Source organism: Triturus cristatus, chromosome 9 (genome assembly GCF_964204655.1).
Source record: "Triturus cristatus chromosome 9, aTriCri1.1, whole genome shotgun sequence".
Classification (NCBI taxonomy): domain Eukaryota; kingdom Metazoa; phylum Chordata; class Amphibia; order Caudata; family Salamandridae; genus Triturus; species Triturus cristatus.
In genome coordinates this window covers 374,213,332-374,233,355 of record NC_140592.1, presented here as the reverse complement: position 1 = coordinate 374,233,355, position 20,024 = coordinate 374,213,332, and the positions used below count along the sequence as shown (strand labels likewise).

Sequence of the window (20,024 nt, the reverse complement as noted above, 5' to 3'; positions counted from 1 at the left end):
TTAGTTCCTAGTAAAATGCAGATTTTTTTGCGAAAATTTGGGGTGCGTTCTGGGAGGGCACCTTTGTATAGTCCCCGCTCAAATGGTCAAGTGGAAAGGGCTAACAGATTTATAAAAGAAGGGATCCAAGCTGCATTGGAAAGCAATCTGGATGTTTTTGATTTTCTAAAAGAAAAAGTTTGGAGTTATCATATAACTCCTAATACGTTTACGGGAGTGTCTCCATATTTCTTGATGAGAGGCGGACAGGTCAAATCTTTGTTAATGCCTTTTTTTTTTTTTAAAAGATGTTGAGAGAGACACTCTTGAGTCTTCAATCATCCAAGCTAGAAGGAGTATAACAGATTCACGCATTTGTGGCAAATCTTACCATGACATATCGCAAAAGACCAGAAGTAAAAATTTTGAAATTGGTGACTGGGTACGGATTATTAAACCTGCATTAACATGCAAAGTTTCTTCTAAATTCACTGTTCCCTTCAAAGTAGAAAGAGACATTGATTCTTCAGTTTTGTTGAAGAGTAAGGATTGGTGGAGTAAGAGTTCTATTGTTGTTCTCAAACCGGGGCAAGAGTGTTTTTTGAAAAGATGGGAGATGGTGGTGATGTCTGGTTTGATGAACATAGTTCTGGGGGTTCTTCTTCCCAAGTTTGTTCTGGGAATGAAGATATCTTTATTCCTGAGGCATCTACTGATCGATTTTACTTACACTTCTGTTCAGGAGAATTCTGTGTTACAAAAGAGAGTACCAAGGTACCCAAGAAGTTTGATGATTATATAATAGAATAATTTTGTTTATTTTGTTATGAAAAGATACATGTGGTAATGTGTCTTTCTACCATTTTCATTATAAAAATTTAGAGCGTGTAGTATTATTCTGTCATGTAGAACTTTAATATGTAATGTGGAACTCACTGATGCAGAAGCTTAGGTTTGAATGCCAGAGATGCGGTTGGAGTTGCCTGGGTTTGACGCTTAAGCTTTTTCACCAGTGGGTCGTTATATGGCACTTAAATAAATATACCTATATTTACTTTATTTGACTCCTTCACATCTTTACAGTGGGGCCCAACATGGTGATTACAGTCAAGAGATTCAGTGAAAGGTTATTGCCCCATTTGTGCACTCTCCTGTTACCCTTTACATATCTATTGTGGTACGTCCTCAGAAAACCTACATTTTAAAACCTACTTATCTTTAAAAACACGTCACTTCCTGTGTAGCACAACTTGTTCTGTTGGCATGAAAACGATCACTTGTCTAAAATTAAATATTTCACTTTTTGAACCGGACAACATTTGTCATTTGTATGGCACAATTCCAATCCTTATGAGAGGTTTGCCTATTCTCTTTTTAACATTTGTGCAAAATACTATGGCATGACATCAAGTAGGAAATAGATGTCACATATATGATTGATGATGCATGTGATGCTTTTGCTTTATGACATCTTGTTTCCCTCATTTTATGACATGCCAAGGGCCTCCACTCACATTTCCTCAGCCTGCTCTGATATCGGATGTCATTTGCAGTTTTGACCAAAGGTTTAAGTATAAGAAATGAGTCTTTATTTCAGGAAACTATAATCTTCCATTGGGGGGTAGCACTCAGAACAATGGTAGTATAACTATGTAGCACTAGAGAATCTAACAACAGTGAAAACTTTTTATAGCCACAAAATGTTTTCCTGCTGCCTCCGACCCCCCTCCCACTGCCCCCCGTGGAATCTGATGTTCAGTGGCACCCTACCACACACACTCTCCTTGTTGGTATAGAGTCCAGTCAGCCTACCCGCCCACTCCCAAGTCTGAGTCTAATGAAACCATATCCCAGCAATCGCGCTAAATGGTTCAGTACAGTTACAGCAATTGGAGTCTTCTGACACACAGTGGCACACTCACAATTTGTAGCTTGATGGTCTTGCCCTCCAGTTCGATGGTTCGGATCTTGAAGTCCACACCGATAGTGCTGATGTAACTGTCTGTGTAGGTGTCATCCTAGAAACACATGGATTAGAAAACATATCAAGGTTTCTATGGAGCAAAAACATCTAATGTTGCATCATAAAACATTTCACAACAGGGTAATTCCACTATATTCCTTACAAGCTCTGTATTGTGTTGAGCCATGGAAAATCTGCCACTGGCCTACTTCATTCTCAGCATAGTTTACAGCTAGAGTTGTGCCATTAACTTTTCATGAAGGGGGTAGTGTCCTCTATTGGCACATCTGTAAGGTGGGCACCTTCCATTAATCTTCCCAAGAAATATGCTTTACTCTCATACACAGTGAGCAGCTAGAGATATGCCACAAACCTGTCCACAAGTGATGCATTCCCCCTTACAATATTGCTGGCAGAGGAGGACATGTCACCGATCTTCACACAAGTGGTGCCTTCCATTCTGGACGCAACCACAGGCAGGGGATGAACCACTAACCTTATCACAAGTGTAGGATCTGAAATCCTTGGCGTGGTCTTCCCCTAACTTTTTTGCCTTCCAGCCTCCTGTTTTTGCTGACTTCGTTTTTGCTGGTTTTAGGATTCTGCACACTTTCCACTGCAAACCAGTGCTAAAGTTCTTGTGCTCTCTCTTTTAAGCATGGTAACATTGACTTACACCCAATTAGCATATGTAATTAACTTGTAAGTCCCTGGTAAAGTGGTGCTACATGTATCCAGGACCTGTAAGTTAAATGCTACTAGTGCCCTTAGCATTCATTGTGCCACCCACTTAAGTTGCCCTTTAAACATGCCTCAGGTTTGCCACTGCAGTCTGTGTGTGCAGTTTTAAACTGCCCTTTCGACATGGAAAAATAAACCTTTTGCTAGGCCTAAACCTTCCTTTAGAATATATATGTCACCTATACGGCAGACCCTAAACAGCCATAGTGCAGGGTAAAGTGTATTTAAAAAGTTGGATGTGTAGTTTTAAGTTTTACATGTCCTGGTAGTGAAAATCTCAAATTCGATTGTCACTACTGCCAGGTAAACCTCTCCTATAGGATAACATTGGGTTAATTTATAACATTTAATAAGTGATAACTTTCAATTGGGAGTAGGTAGGAATGTTGACTTTGGTGTCTAAAGAACTGTACTTTAAAACCCTCTTTAATGGTAAAGTCAGGTTTTAAGTCACAATTCAGAAAATGCCACTTTCAGAAAGTTGCCATTTTTTTGTCCTAACTATTTGGTGTCTGCAGTCTGTTTCCTTGGCCACATCGGTAATAGTCTTTCTGAATTCTGTGAGGATCCATCTGAATGTCTTTCGAAGCAGGAAAGGCATGTGGAAGCAGGCTGAGGAAACTGTGTTGGTTTGGCGGGTCATTGTGAGCGATGAGTCCAGGTGTAGGTGGTCTTTGTGTATTGCTCCCAGACAGTGAGACAAATGAGCATAGGAGTTGGCAGGATGGGCCATCTCTGACTTGATGAGTGGGAGGAGCAGTCACCTACCACACTTCCACATCACAAAGGCTATGCCTGAGCACACTCATAAAGGACTTGACATTACCCTATTGTGACCCCAGACAATCTGGAGTCAAGGCAGGGAGGTAGGACATTCCAAGCACCTCTAGGGGTGGAAACCTACAGAATCTTCTCCTAATCAAAGTGAACACCAGGTATCAATCAATCAATCAATCATGGGCTTGTAAAGCGTGGCTACTCACCTGTGAGAGTCTCAAGGTGCTGGGGGAGGGGGGCTGCTAGTCCCTCTGGGTGTAAGATCATTCAAGGAGCCAGGTCTTGAGGTCCTTCTTGAAGTGGGTTAGCTACGCGGAATGCCTGAGGTGGAGGAGCAGGGTGGTCCAGGTCTTGCCGGTGAGGTAGGGGAATAAATTTCGTCCGGTTCTGTCCTTGCGGATCCTGGGGACAGAGGCTAGACCAAGTTGGACGGAACGGAGTTGTCGGGCTGGTACAGTGAATGCAAGGTGGTGGTTCAAGCGTCCTTCGTCGTGGAGAGCTTTATAGGCATGTGTGAGGAGCTTGAAGGTGATTCTCTTGTTGACAGGGAGCCAGTGGAGTTGTCAGAGGTGTTGCGTGATGTGGCAGCGGCAGAGGATGTCGAGTCTGGATGCAGCGTTTGACATTCTGTAGTTACTTGAGCTGTTTCTGGGTGACGTTGGCGTAGAGTGTGTTGCCATAGTCGAGTCTTTTGGTGATGAGTGTGTGGGTAATAGTCTTCCTGGATTCTGTGGGGATCCACAGAATCCAGGAACCGCTGCAGTGCGACGCATCCCCAACACCGGACCCAGCATGCAGCTCGCACTCTCCTTGGAACTGCCAGTGTGCACTGCATCTTAGACGCAGGGCTTTACATCACAAGCCCCTCTTTGATGGCATCCTCGACGACGATGTAGGATTCTGCATCGCAGCTCCACGGCTCCCCGGAACCGCTCCTGCACAACACATCCTCAACATGGGATCTTGCAACACTGCAAACCACGATTTAAGGAACTTTTGTTTAGCGGAACAAACTTGGTCCCTGTAGCCAGCCCACGCTCCATCGCAGTTGGCCTGAACTTGGGACTTAACCCGGTCCTAGGTGACCAGATAACCACAGTTGGCACTTGGTGCTTCTAGACACTATTTTCACTTAAAACTTTAAAACTGTACATCTCTAGTTCTACTGATTGGATTTTTGTCATTTTTTTTTTTTTAACAAAACTTTTTATTAATCAAGAAGGCAAGGGTTGCAGGCCCCTGACAAACCAGGGGAACTGCCACATAGTAAATAGCAACAGCTCTTGACATTTTGTCATATAGAGGAACAATGGAGAGCTATTCATACATCATCTATCAAGAAAACCCCCCCTCCCTTCCCAACGCCCAACCCCCTCCCCCCGACCGCACCACAGCCAGACACCACCAGAACCATCTCTATACAATTGGTACTCAGTACCACGCTTGGCATTCAAGTAGTGCCCCAAATCTCCATCCGTAGGGACCGGTGCAAGGAAAATGCCCCTATAATCAGCCCACCGCTTCCAGATCTTGAAGTGTTTCCGAGGACACCCACGCGCCCTAAAGATCGGTAACTCCAGACCCATATTGAAATCCAGACCTCGTTTCCAAACATTGAGAGAGGGAGCAACCGGGGCCTTCCACGCCCGAGCTAGATCCCGCTTGGCTGTCGTTAGGCCCAGAAGCAGCAAGTGGCGCTTATAAATATTACCCCCAATATCAGCCATAACATGGAGCAACGCCAATCTGGGGTCTACAGGGAGATCCCAGCCCAACACTTCTGATAAGCACCCTAACACTCTCCCCCAAAACCGATACACTGCAGGGCAGTGCCAGACCGTGTGCACCAAAGACCCCACCTCTCGCCCACACCTAAGGCAGTCCGGGGAGGCAATAAGACCCGCCCGCCACAGCCGCTGTCGCGTGTAATAGGTCCTGTGCAAATACCGAAATTGGACGAGACGCAGGCGGATCGCTATACAAGCCTCACGGGGGGAGGCCAGCGCCTCCCTCCAATCCGTCTCGTCCAATGGCCCGACATCCGTCTCCCACCATTCACGCAGACCCTGCAGGGACGGGGCACTATGAATCACCAAGGACCGATATATTTTAGAAACTTTCTTCTCCTGGAGATCCCCCATAAACACCTGAGCCTCAAGGGGACTGAATTCAGGGATGGATTGAAGACCCTCCAGTCTAGGGGCGAGGGCGTGGCGCAGTTGGGAGGTATTTAAAGAACTGCGTCCGTGGCATTTGATACTCATGCTGTAAGACCTCAAAGGATTTCATCACACAGCCCTGAACCACCGATCCCAACGTAGAGATACCAATTCTGTCCCAGTCCCTAAAACCAGAGAGGGTCGCAAACTGAGGGAGCAGCCCGTTCTGCCACAACGGGGTCTCCCGGGTAAGCCTACCCCACCAGCCAATATGACGTAGAGCCCGGCTCCACACCCGAAACACCACTTGAGTGACTGGTGGCAGTGCCTCCCGCAACGCAGTCGTGTAGAGTAGGGTATGTACTGTATGTGGGTCCATGAGGCGCCTCTCCACCGCATACGCCGGGTCCCCCCTATCTCCATACCACCATTCGTTGAGGACCAATAAATGGGAGGCGTAATAATAGGATAAGATATCGGAGGTAGCCAGTCCCCCATCGTACACGGACAAAAAGCAAACCTTCAGCGATACCCTGGCCAAACCCCCTTCCCACAGAAAGTGACTCAGCACCGCATTGACCTTCCGAAACCAACTGAGAGGAATCTCATAGGGGTGATTTTGGAGCTGGTAGAGAAGTCGAGGCAGCGCCACCATCTTAAAGATGGCAGAGCGGCCACAAATGGTGAGAGGCATACGTGCCCAGAGCTTAACATCACAACATACTTTCTCCCATACGGCACCACATTGCGCTCCCAGGCGATCGTCGGTACGTCGGTCAGAAAGACCCCCAGATATTGCAGCCCTCCGGCCACAATCCACAGAGACGCCGTCCACTCACCCTGTATGTCTCGACCACCCAGCACCCACAGGGTGAATTTCCTCGGGTTCATGTATAGCCCGGACGTCTCCCCAAAGACCTGCATCATGCGGAGCAGCCGCGGTCCGGTTCTACCGAGATCCGACAGGAAGAACAACACGTCGTCGGCATATAGGGCAATGCGATCCGAGAGTCCATGTTCCCACTCAAACCCCATGTAATGCGCATCCATACGGACGCAAGCGGCCAGCGGCTCCATGGCTAGGGCAAATAAGTATGGCGACAAGGGGCAGCCCTGTCGCGTCCCCCGGTTCACCGGGAATCGCGCCGAGGTCGCCTCTGCCACCCGAACCGAGGCTGTAAGATCGGTATACAAAAGTGTTAAATAGGATAAGAAGCGCGGCCCCAGATTTAACCGTTGCAGCAAGGCAAAGAGATAGCGCCAACTAAGAGAGTCAAAAGCTCTATCTATGTCGGCCAAAAGGAGAGCCGCCCGAGCCTCACGCCGCTGGACCGCAGCTATCGCCACATGTGCACGCCGGATGTTGTGACGCGTTGCCCTATGTGGCATAAACCCGGCTTGGTCCGGGTGGACCAGGGTAGGAATATAAGGCAGGAGCCGGTTGGCCAGGGCCTTGGCCAGAATCTTCGCCTCCACATTCAGAAGGGAAATCGGCCAATAAGAGGCATGTTGTTCAGGAGGACGGCCCGGCTGGTGGAATACGACGATCTCTGCGTGGCGCCAGTCGGCCGGCAAAACCCCCCGCTCACAAGCATCTTCCACCACCGCATGATAATGGGGCCCCAGTTGCATAAAGTATTTCCTGAAGAACTCACTCGGGAACCCATTCGGGCCCGGGGCCTTCCCGACGGACAAGCTCCCCAGCGCCGTCCCAAACTCATCCACCGTGAGCGGGTGGTCCAAGTCTGCACGCGCCTCATCCGAAAGGGCTCTAGGGGGAAGATCATCAAGGAACCGATCCACAAGCCCCCCGGGTATGGTCTCCCGCTGTTCATACAACTCCGTATAGTATGCCGCGAAGCTGTCCGCTAAGGCGCCAGGGTCAGTCAGCACACGGCCCTCTCTATCTGTGATCCCCGGGAGGGTCTGTGCATGATGCTGCCCCTGACACAGCCTGTAAAGCATTGTCCCCGATTTGTCTCCCCACTGACAAACTCGACTTCTCGTAGCTAACCACGCCTGCCTCACGAGGCATATGTGTGCTGGGCATATTGCAACTGACACCGCGTGACCCCACCTGACTCCCCCTGCCTGCTGCTCTCAAGCTCCCTAATCTCTCCCTCCGCCTGAACCAATCCCGCGTCACGCGCTCGGCGGGCCGCCGCACTATATGAGATGTCAACTCCCTTCAGCGTAGGTTTCCAAGCTTCCCATAAGATATCAACTCCCGACACCGAGCCCACGTTCCGGGCCCAGTAAAGATCCAAAGCCTCCGTCATGCGGGTGCAGTAGTCTTCCTGCCGAAGATGCCAGCCCGAAAGGTGCCAACGAAAGGATTTTTGTCATTTTGGTCTCAGATAATTCATAAAGATTTACTCTATGTTTCTAACTTAGTGTTGTGTTTTCACTTTATTACTGTTTGAAGTGCTGCATAAATACTTTACACATTGCCTCTAAAGTTAAGCCTGACTGCTTCTGTGCCACGCTACAAGAGGGTTAAGCACAGGTTAATTTGGGTTTTGCTTGTGTTTCACTCTGACAGAGATTGTGGTTGCTGATTGAGTAGGGTTTCGCCCCTCTCAACGAGGGGCCCAATTTCCTACAACTAGTAGTTCATTTTGTTTGCACAAAGCTCCTAGCTTGGTGTAGGCCATAAATATTCACATGAGAGGCTCAGAACCCGTGACTGGTGTTATTAAATGTCAGCTCACCGAATTCCAAGGCAGCATAGTCTTGATTCTACTTCATGCTGCTTTAATCCACTTACATACACTCCCTCCCTCTTATCTCACTCTTTCAGATTTCTGCTTCCTCTCTTTGCAACTGTTTTTCCGTCTTTCTCTTCATCCTTCTTTCCCGTTTGGCTATTTTTCTCTCTTGCTCTCGGTCAATGTTTGATGAGGAAAAATAAGTGCTGCTCCCCAAAAATAAGTACTAGTGGGCCCATTGGCAATCACGGGCTCAAATTAAGCACTAAGCAAACACAAGAAGATGATGGGCGGAGCGCTGAAACCTTTCAGACACTCAGCCCTAGTCACAGGTCTGGGTTGAAACCATCATGGTTCTTTAGCTCACTTTGCCACCTCAGTTCAGACCCAGCTATATGCAAATCAGTCTGACCCTGTACCTCATGGAAACAGTCCAGCCCAAACTGCAAAGCCAGGTCTTCCCTGAACCGGAACAAGTATCCTGGGACCGGTTTCGGGGTAACACCCCTCATCAGCCACGCTGGCTTGAATCCAACGGCAAAGTGAGCAAGGGACCCACGACTGGGCATATCCTGCCAGCTTAGGGTGAACAAAGCAAACACAAGGAGAATATGGACGGAGCGCTGAAACTTTTCAGACACTCACCCCCAGTCAAAGACTGGGGGTGAATGTTTTGATTTGTTCTGCATTCCGTCCATCAACTGTGTGTCTTTTGCTGTCTCACTCCAAATTAAGCACTAATCATATGTGTGTAATTTTCTTTCCAAGGATGTATCAATAACCGTCCCATGTGAAAAGTATTCCTTCTAGAAGACGGATATGGGACATGCCATTATCCTACCCACAAGAGGTATATTCAAATCACAGCAAGAGGGATGTGGCACTCACCAGCACCCAATAGATGCATTCCCCTCACAGCACATTGGTTATTGGGTCCTGCCGGTGAATAGCTTCAATACGCGGTGGGTGTGAAGTACTGTAGCTCTGGCAAGTGTCCCTCTTGTAACTTAGCGGAGGAAACACTTCATCACTTTGCCTTTTTTTGTCCTGCATATGTTAGGCCACGCAAACAATGGCTAGAACCTGTATGCAAACTCTTGTGTTTTCGTCATTATGTACCTGCACTATGCACTTTACACTCTGACATTAGAGAGGTGATTGTTGTTGGAATTACAACATTTTTACATGCTGCTTGGCTCATCCGTACTCGCAGTGCCAAAGCAATGAACTGGTGATAAGCTTTCCTGTTATTTTTTTTCTTTTTCTACCCCTCTCCTTTTTATGATAGGAGCTCTTTTATTATAGATATACTTTATCTGTATCCACGCTGAACGTTGTTTTTAACATTGCCAGGGTTTTTTTCTGGTTATTTATCATGCGTTTTTAACGTTGTGGAACTGGCACTTTGTATGGGATTGATGGTGTTTATTGTTGTTAATCTACATTGATTGTTTTTATACTTTTAATCTTGTTGTACTGTGTTTTATGGATTATTATATCCGAAATAAACATGTTTGATTGTTTGACATGGGTTCGCTCGGTGTGTTTCACTCACACAAGAGGGGTCTTTCCGATGGCATCGCAAGTATAACTTCACTTTCTAATGTGACGATTATGTTTTATATTCAAGTTTATCTTGGGGATTGTGGATTGATTTCTCTCATGAGTAGTTCGGGCAGATCATAAAAATGTAAGAAGTTTATAACAGTGTTTCTCGAAGTCTGCAGAAGCTTAACAGAAAAGGATTAACATTTATCCAAATTTTACATGCGGCTCCAAGCAACCCATCTAAAACAGCGCTGTATTAAAATGTGAGATCTGTATTTTTTCTAAACCCTTCTTTTACCATGCCCTACATAATGTACATCATCTAAAAAAAGGAGGACTTAGAAGAAATGGTGATCAACATAGACCAGACGTTCAGAGTACAAGATTTAGAATGTATATACACATTTTTAGAAATAAAATATGCAAAATAATGGCATTTGCAATTTCACTTTTAATGTTATTGATGCAAAAAAGTTTACGGCGATGCAGAATTGTTGGAACAATAAATACGAGCGAGAATTACGATGATTCACAAAAACGTTTTTCATTTGTTTTAAACTAGACAAATATATATGTATATACGCACACACAACGTCCTTAATAGATTTCTCATCATTTTAATAAAATCAGCATCTGATACATGCACTTAAGAGTTATAAACTTAAAATCTTGCCCCAACCTTTGAAGAGTTATTTCATAAGTCGTAAAGGTCTTGGTTTGGCTGCTAAGCCACACTTCACAAACCCAGATTAATCCTGTTTATTAGTTGTAATGACTATTTTTCTAGCCATATATATTTAATAAAGGTATGAATCTGCAGTTCTGGGAAAGTCAGTCAGCCATTAGGCCTAATCAGGAGCCAATTGTGACATATACAATTTCTGAAGAAATACATCACTAGACCATAAGGTCCTGAGGTTTTCCATTTACTAAGTGCTCAAGTAGATGTGAAGAGCATGTTTAATTAAAATTAGTCTGGGAATTCTTATGTTCTGAAAAAACTAGGCTGAGTGAAATCTTTAAGAAGAAGATAATCAAAGAATGTACACTCTCCTAAAAGGGAACACAAAGGCTGCTATCATTACCACGCCATCAGCAAATGATATTGCATAGTTAAGAGGTTTATCAAATCAGGATATATGCTAAGTTTGTTGTGCAAGTTCTCATGGTAAATGGTCCATGTATGAATATAATTATGGTATTGTATTGAAACCCCATTAGATCTCCGTATGGGACACAGCAATTAATGATTAATTATGTGAAAGTGGTCATTATTGCACATAAAACACACAGTTATAACTGGCCCTTGGAACGACAGTGGTGACTTTAAAGAAGGTAACTAACTAAGCAGAATATTTACAAGATCAGGTGAATATCTACATCAGTGATCTCAAGTCGAAAAATCAACTCTTTAGGGAAAAACAGATTTTTGCAGAACCTGTCAAAAAGGTTTCTGCTACAACAATTTGCAACATTTCCTGTGATCTTTATAAAACGCCTAAGGTGTGATACTTCCTTGAAAGTATAAATCTCCATACTTATGATTAATGCATTAATTATTATTTGTTTCATCCTGTAGAGCTCTAATGAAAACTGCCAAGATATTGAACGTGCATGACTGAATATATTTGCTGGTCAACCACTTCACACTCACTTATCTCTTCTTCTCTTTTTCCTCTTTCTTTACCCTTTTCTTTTTTTGGACGTTCACTATTATTGTGGATGACAAGATGAACTGTGCAGCTAATTCACTTTTAATAAAATAGCTACATTGGTTTACTCTAAGCATGCGGTGTATGAGTTTAAAAAAAAAAAAGGTGCAGTCAGACACGTTCAAATAAGTTTACATTTCTGTTCTAATCTGACTTTATGATTTGTAAATGTCTATGGTACGACACTTTTGTCCCACTAAAGGATGCATCTAATTATAAAACTGCAAAATCATCATAATATTTTATGTTATATAACCTCCTCTTCCACACCTTCTCGGCTGTTACAGTCATCACGACTCGTGATTGTGACGCAGGTCTTTCATGACACTTCTTCTGCAGGCATATCATTCACTTAAGCATGTGGTCCTATATACCTGATTCTCAGTCAAAAAGGCTGGGTGAGCATGGAAGGGTGTGGGCGAGGCATGGAAAGGTGGGATAGAGAACAAGGGGCGAGGGGGTGTAGCAGAGAAAAAAACAAGTATCTGCTATCCCTTTGTTGAACTAATCGGCTACCTTCAGAAATATTTTCAAGGGCAAACGTCACCAGAACAACTACAACAATAAATAGAAGTAAGGCAAGCTGTACATAGGTATCATTTTAGTAAATAGTTAGCACCAGGAAACTTCCTGGGGTAGCTGTGCACTTTATAAACTTTTTACTACTACTACTACCACTAATAATAACAACAACAACACAGGTTCAGAAAAGGACATCAACAAGATGTAAACTTACAGCAAAACGTAGCAGCAGGCAGGACTTGCCAACCCCAGAATCTCCAATCAGAAGGAGCTTAAATAAGTAGTCACTGAAAATAAGATTAAAAAAGAGACAGATCAAACAGGTTGACACATGACTTCCACAACATAAGCATTAGTACAACCCCCTCGGCCTGCTTCCACAACAGTAAAAGTGATGATGCACATGTATGTTTGAGGCTATATTGTTTGGACAGGGTAAGGAATTCATGACTTGCCACCAATGAGTTCAGATATTCATAACCTATGCCAGAAAACTGCTGGTCTCAGAAGACTGAGTGCTTCCTCCAGTAATGGGTTAATGCTCTTCTGTGCCTGAGTGAGATTAAGGGGGGGTTCTAAGTAAGGGCATTGTGGTGTAGATCAAGGGAAGAGGTCAGTCTGAAGGTGGTCAAGATTAGAAGCAATTGTGCAACAAGAACCATGAGGTGTCGGAATGGGTCGGGCAATGAAAAAGTAATAATTAGAGGTGTGCTTATCAATGTGAGCCTCAAAAGTACGTTTTTCATCGAAGATGATGCACAGGTTGTATGCCCTACATGCATGATTAGGAGGAGGTCTGAGAGAATCAGGCCACCAACTGGAGGCCGATATAGAAGGATTTCTATAAATAAAAACCTCAGTCTTGACTGTGTTGAACCTGGGAGAGTTGGAATTCATGAAATGAACCTGAGCATAGGGAGCTTAAGCATTGATCCTACAGATAATCCAAGTCTCCATCAAGTCTAAGAACAATCTGGCAATTTACATAGGCATAAATTATGTGGTTAAAGAATATATTAAAAGCAACCAGGGAGCAACATATGTTGGGCTCAGGGAGGAGACATGAGTAACCCAACTTTTATTGACCTTAAATTCCGTGCGAAAAGGGGTTAAAGCCGCTGCTTGAGAGCGATCTTTGAGAAATGAGGAAAAGCAGCTGTGAACTGTGCCCTTGAGCAGATCTAAAAGAATGTTGTAGGATACTGTGTGAAAGGCTGCCAAGAGGTCCAATAAGATGAGAGCAGCAGAGCCTCTGGCATTAAATACCGTTTCGATGTCACCACTGGCCAAGACAAATACAGTGCCAGTGCTCAGTTGGGACAGAAGTACTGATCGATACACATACAATAGATGGTGATCTCCAATATACACTTACAGCTGTTGATTGACAAAGCTTTCAGAAATCTTAGCTACCAGAGGCAGAAGATACATGGGATGACAGATGTACATTATGGAAGGATCTGCGATAGGCTTTTTCAGCAGAGGGATGCCAAGGTCCTTTTTCCAAGATTCAGGCACAATACAACAGCTCAACATGGAATTGCATGCAGCGTGTGCTAAGAAAAGGTGTTAAATATCATGTTTTACACACAGGGTGGTGGTGAGAAATAGGAATGTGGTGCAACAAGGTATTAACGCTTAAAAATCTGGTTCTAGCTCCAATTCAGTACGGTGCAACAAGGTAGGGATAACCACCAAATACCCAAAAAGTCGTGGTCAAGATGGCCAGAAATACAATAAAGGCTGTTCCTCTGCACACGTTTGAAATTACAGACATAAATGGTACAATTATAGATCACACTGGTATTCATTTTCATTTCATGGTTGTTTTATTTCTTTTTCTTCAGTGAATTGTGTTTGTTTGCACTCCATTTAGTTCCTAAGGTTCCTAGCCACCACTTGTTCTGTCGCTTAACAGGGGATAAACTCGCGACTTCTTCAGGGCTATTACCTTGTCTTTAGGGTTTCTTAGATTTGGTGATAATTCCGACCCGAATTGGGTTCTGTGGAGTTCTCCTATTATTTTATGTGTTCCTCTGGCATAGCCAGTAAGCCGTACCTTTTCCCTGGTCCCTCTATCCTTATTGGAGAGGTGGTAACCAGAAGTTCGGTTACAACGAAGCCGTGCAGTACGTACTCGTAGGACGAGGGAATACGATCACAAATAACATATGTGCCGGATGGGGCACCAGGTGTAAATACCACCTCTATAATAAGGATAGAGGGACTGGAGAGAAGGTACGGCTTACTGGCTATGCCAGAGGAACACAAAGTAATAGAAGAACTCCACAGAACCCAATTCGGGTCGGAAGTATCACCGAATCCAAGAAACCCTAAAGACAAGATAATAGCCCTGAAAAAGTTGCAGGTTTATTCCCTGTTAAGCGACGAAACACGTCAGGAACTAAGTGGAGTGCAAACAAACACCATCCACTGAAGAAAAATAAATAAAACAACCATGAAATGAAAACGAATACCAGTGTGATCTATAATCATACCATTTATGTCTGTAATTTCAAACGTGTACAGCATTTAGTGTTAAATATCATGTTACTGCCTTGACGGAGAAAGGGTCAAGAGGTTACTCTGAAGAGATGGTGCGGAGTGTACAAATGATGTTTGGGCTGACTGCGATAAAAGAAGTCTGCACGGGGACTGGAGAGATAGGGAAACGGCCACTACAACGCGTCCGTTTGCACGCATAACCAAGCTTGCATTACAGCGCATGCGTGGTTACAACGAATAGCCTTTACCACGCATACCTTTACTACGAGATATGTAGTAAAGGCATGTGTGCTAAAGGTAAAAAAAAAAAAAAAGGGGGGGGGGGGGGGGGGAAGCACCTGATTGTCATTTTCAGAATCTGAAGAAAAAAGATGTGGGGGCAATCGGCGTCGTTAGAGGAAACGGAAAGACACTTTGCTTCCTCTTTACGACGTGAAACGCAAATCGGAAGTGATTGGAGTGGAGAGGATGTGGAGAGGTAAGGGGGAATGAGGGGGGTGGTGTCGCACAGGGGTAAATTATAAAGGTTAATTTTTAGGGTAAATTGGTAGTGAACGGAATATCCTTTAACATGAAAATGCCATTAACATACATAGTTTAACAACGAAAATCGTTGTAAAAGTGTGCGTGTTAAAGGCATTTTCGTGGTAAAGGATATGCGTGGAGAAGGCATTCGCGTTGTAACGCATGCGTGGTAAAGGCATGCGTTGCAACGGAATGTGTAGTAATTTCATACAACCGAACAGATAGACATCTGAATGGTGTTATCAAACAGATTTGAGGAAGACTTTCTGGAACAAGAGGAGAAGGAACTCAAAAGCATGGACATAAAAGCAAAACTACGGAGTTAGAGCAACAGTAGTGGAGACTGCTGTAGGATGGGCAAAATTATTCAATATAGATAAAATCTCCTTGTTTTTTTTTTTTTACAACCAGATATTATTGGATTTTCAAGTCATCATTGACATACATAGATATTATCCACGTCAAATCTTTTACATATTACGCAATACGTTTGCTCTCTGGCGTGGTTTGCTTAACGTCCCTTGTAACAAAACTGTCCCCCCCCTTAAGTTGCGCTTAAGTTGGTGCAATGAAGTCCCTGGGTGTAGCTAGGTTCTTGTAAGTAAAGCGTTTAGTGTCAAAATAGTGAGGTGCCATTTGCCTCTGGTCCTATTGTTCATCCCTCCCCTTCTCCTGTTCCAACGCCGCCGGCTGTGGGGAGCCCATCCGGTTAGTTCCCTGCTTATCTGCCGTTGGTTCGACTACAAGATTTCCCATGACCTGGCCCAGTCTATTTTACCTATCCCTCGACTGGCTTCCCTGAGCAATAGTCTACTTTCTGCTCCAGCCCAGTTTTCGAGTTCCTTTTTCAAGGTATCAATCTGTGGCCCTCATGGCGCCTTCCAATTCCTGGCGACAAAATCTCCTCGATAAGATTTTATGTGTTGTACAAGTTTTTTGTATGTTTGAAATTCAGTTTTAGAAGTTGTTTCATCAGCAGAGTTGTATGAATGTCTCGATTGTCTTTTAGTTTTGCGCAAAGCCTTTTGGGGCAAGACCTTCAGTAAACCAAGAGGCAGAGGATGTTATCTGGTACAGCTTACTTGTTTTCAGAGGGATAGCGGATCTAATGCCTTATTTACCGAAATGCCGAAGAGGGTAGAATTGATGTTACCATAAGAATGTAAAGTAAGCATACAAAATTCCTAAATGGAGGCAAACTGCAAAATATCAAGTTTCAATAATGGCTTGGTTGAATTATGTAAAACTAAGAGAAAAAAAATAAAAATTATATATATATATTTTTTTTTTAAATGTATTTGAGTTTTATATAGCGCTGGCTAGACCCGGAGGTATCAGAGCGCTTACATAAGGAAACCGTGTGTTACAAATTACAGAGATTTCATATTAATAACAGAATGAATACATATTCAATACAGGAGTTATTAGCGAAAACGAGAGTCAGGATCAAACAGATCAGGGAGAGTTGGGAGTCCAAAGGAAGGAGACAGCAGCGGAGGAGAAGACGAGACAAATGTCTGAAGACTGGCTGGGTAGGTGACGGCCAAAGCGGTGTGCCAGAGCCAGTCTCCCCTATAGCTGTCAGAGCAGCTCCACCGGGAATCGGCCATGCGGTTCGGACTCTGCCGGCTTAGGGTGAGGATCAGGAGGCAAACAAAAGCCTTGAGTCCATGTGCGGTGAGTGGAGATGGTGAGGGTGGGGTGGGTATGAGAGGATATGTAGCTTGGCTGCCCTCTTTAAGTCAGGTAGATCGAGGTCATTGATCACTGTGACTCTGAGGCTGCGGGTTTTCAACCACAAGACTTGTCCTTGACTAGGTGAGATCAGTGGCAGCCATTTTAGGGTCAGGCGCAGAGTGTTGTTCAAGTCCTGGTCAGACCATGTCACCTCTAAGGTGGGAGAAGCCGAAATGAAAATAAATAGGGTCAATGGCATGTCCTGCTGAGTGGACTGGCCCAGACACTAACTGAGGGAGATTAAAAGCAGAAAATGAGCTAAGTAGCTCTTGAGCAACCACAGCTGTTTTATTATTCACATGTAAGTTAAAGTCTCACAGAACAATTATTTTATCGGTTTTCAAACAAATTGAGGAAATTGATTGAAAAGTTAAAGTTCATGGTTATCGTTTAAGGATAGATTCTGGATCCGTAATCTCCAGTGATAAAGGGTGGATGTAATTATAGTAGATTTAAAAATTATAGCCATGCCACCACCAGGGTGTGAGAGATGGTCAAGCTGCTTACTATGATAACCTGGGGGAATTGCCAGCGCAATGTCAGTTGTCAAGTCCTCTTTCAGCCAGGTTTCAGTGATGAAGGCTAAATCTAGATTATCCAATAAAAGATTAAAGACCTCTATACCATGTTTTATCAAAGCTGGAGTGTTGAAAGATCACATCTGATAGCCGATGTTACACCAGGAGTACTGCTTGAGGGATTGTTAGATAATTATATGAAAGATGAAGACATGAAAACTGAGAGATCACCTGTAGGTGGTGACCACTGGGAGAGGGACAAGGGAGAAGGAAGGAGAGCTTGGTAGTTCAGAGGAAGAAGGAATATGAATATTACCATCTATATTTTTAAAACTATCAGATATTAGACAGACTGGGAAAATAGTATTCAGAGCAGTGGAGGGCTAAACATGGGATGTGAAACTTGCAGCATTCCTGATCTGGTGCCTGGGCTGCACACAGGTGTACAGCAGCCGCCCCACAAGCAAACCGCTCTGTGCCATCAGTAATAAAACCTGGGGTGGTCTCCACAGCTCGATGGAAGAACAACACAAGTGTGCGCACTGACCAAGCTCTACTGTGGAACACGCAGTACAGCCCAAAGATGGCGGAAGCTCTCACCACAAACCCTGGTGTAAGAAGAGCTCTGTCAGCAAAGCACAAGCAGTAGACAAAAGAGCAGCAGGAGAAACAAGCATTTGCAATACAATCGGTCTCGCCTTTGCAGCCTTCTAAATATTTAGCCATGCAACACATGGTCTGTAGCTGGGGGTCAGTAGTGGTTCCACCGGGATGCGGGAAAGGGAAATCGAGAACCAGTGGTCTGACAAACATCAAATATCGAAGGATCTATGAAGTTAAAAAGGTAATAATGCCTAAAATTAAGGGCAAGGGGTGTTAAAGCCATATTGAATCGAGAGATCCAACTACGAGGGGCTGGATGCCAATAGAGCGGCAGGAGCCCGAAGGATTAGCAGTGGACGTGTGTGTCTTAAATAGCAGAGGGGTTCGAACACACACCGGCATGTAAACGCGGTGGGCAATGGTGCATCGAGATAAAGAAAGGAGGAGGCACGGGAGCACTGGGAAGGACACAGTGCGGACAAGTGTGATTGATGGCCATATTGGTAGAGGGGATTACAGTATACAAGCCTTCGCAACAGGTTCAGAATGAGCACCGGAGGAATTAGTGATTTCGTACAGAGGTCTCTGTGAATGCAGTCACAAAACCTGCGGACTTTGGACAATCACTTCATTCACGTCCTGAAAATGATTTTGTAACCACTTGCAGAGCCCATTGTAACAACATGAATTACAGGGCTGCCAAGAGCTATTGCAAAGCTTTAGAAATTATTCTGTGGATGGAAATACTTGCACTCCATAGTTTTTAAATGATTTATTATATGTGTTGAAGTCCTATACCATAAGTGTGATGTGCACTAATAGATGTTCCGCACATCAACATTTTCCAGTTGAAAAGTACATTGCTTGCTTTATTTCACTGATAAATCAGAAGCTTAGTTGTGGAGGCATTGTGTTATTTACTCTTGCTGTGTGTTAATTGTAATATGGATTGTTAGAATGAATAGCGTCTGTGTTTTAAAGAAAAGAGTGATATATTTTGAGCAAAAAGGGGTAATGTGTGGTTATATTCTAAAATATTTGGAGGGTTGATAGATTGTTCCATTCTCCCTTGTTGGGTCGTTGAACTTAGGCCAATGCAAATGGTGGGTATGGTCCTAAGCTTGGGTGGGGCCTTTTGAATCACTCGAGTAAACGTAAAATAAATTTGTAAATTTCATACTTGTATAGCGCACTACTCACCCGCAAGGGTCTCAAGGCGCTTGTACGAATACCGCTGTGGAACCCATCCTGGCTTTCCCTGTGAGGCGTCCACTCCTGGGCACCCCCAAGGTGGAGGCCAGGCATCCTTAGCGTTGTGGGGGCCGTTGTGGAGATTAAGCAAGCTATTGCCCAGAGTTGCAGAGTGGGACTCCATGATTGGAATAGGCACCGAGGCGAGAATTATCAGGTCCGTGGAATTTTTTTGAGCCCAAGACCCGCCGAGGCGGGGAATTGAACCCTGGTCCCGGGCTAGACCTCTGCATCAGGGTCTGCCGCTCTAATCATTGATAGGGCGAAAAGCGTTACAACAAACAATTGATGGACGGAATGCTGACAATGCAGACATTCTCCCCCAGTCAAGAGATCTGGGTTAAATCCATCGTTCTTTTGCCCACTACACCACCCCAGTTTAGACATGGCCATATGCAAATCAGTCTTGACCCTGTGCCTCATGGGAACAGTCCAGCCCGAACTGCCAAGCCATGTCTTCACTGGACCGGAATCAAGCATCCTAGGACCGGTTTCTGGCTATCAGCCGTCATCAGCCAGGATAGCTTGACTCCAGTGGCGTAGTGAGCACGGGTCCCACGTCTGGGAATACCCATCCTACTTAGGGCGAAAAGCGTTACAACAAACAATTGATGGACGGAATGCTGACAATGCAGACATTCTCCCCCAGTCAAGAGATCTGGGTTAAATCCATCGTTCTTTTGCCCACTACACCACCCCAGTTTAGACATGGCCATATGCAAATCAGTCTTGACCCTGTGCCTCATGGGAACAGTCCAGCCCGAACTGCCAAGCCA

At 44.6% G+C, this 20,024-nt stretch overlaps 1 protein-coding gene across 4 annotated transcripts in view; it reads right to left on the bottom strand.

Annotated features, from left to right (window-relative positions):
* LOC146797976 (ras-related protein ORAB-1-like) overlaps positions 1-20,024 on the bottom strand; it is a 113,200-nt gene that overhangs the window by 44,709 nt on the left and 48,467 nt on the right. For all 4 annotated transcript variants that reach the window (XM_085625197.1, XM_085625198.1, XM_085625196.1 and 1 more), the window contains exons 3-4: positions 12,324-12,396; positions 1,902-1,997 (exon numbers count right to left, since the gene is read on the bottom strand). In XM_085625197.1, the coding sequence (XP_085481323.1) occupies positions 1,902-1,997; positions 12,324-12,396 (169 nt within the window). The remainder of the gene's footprint in view (positions 1-1,901; positions 1,998-12,323; positions 12,397-20,024) is intronic.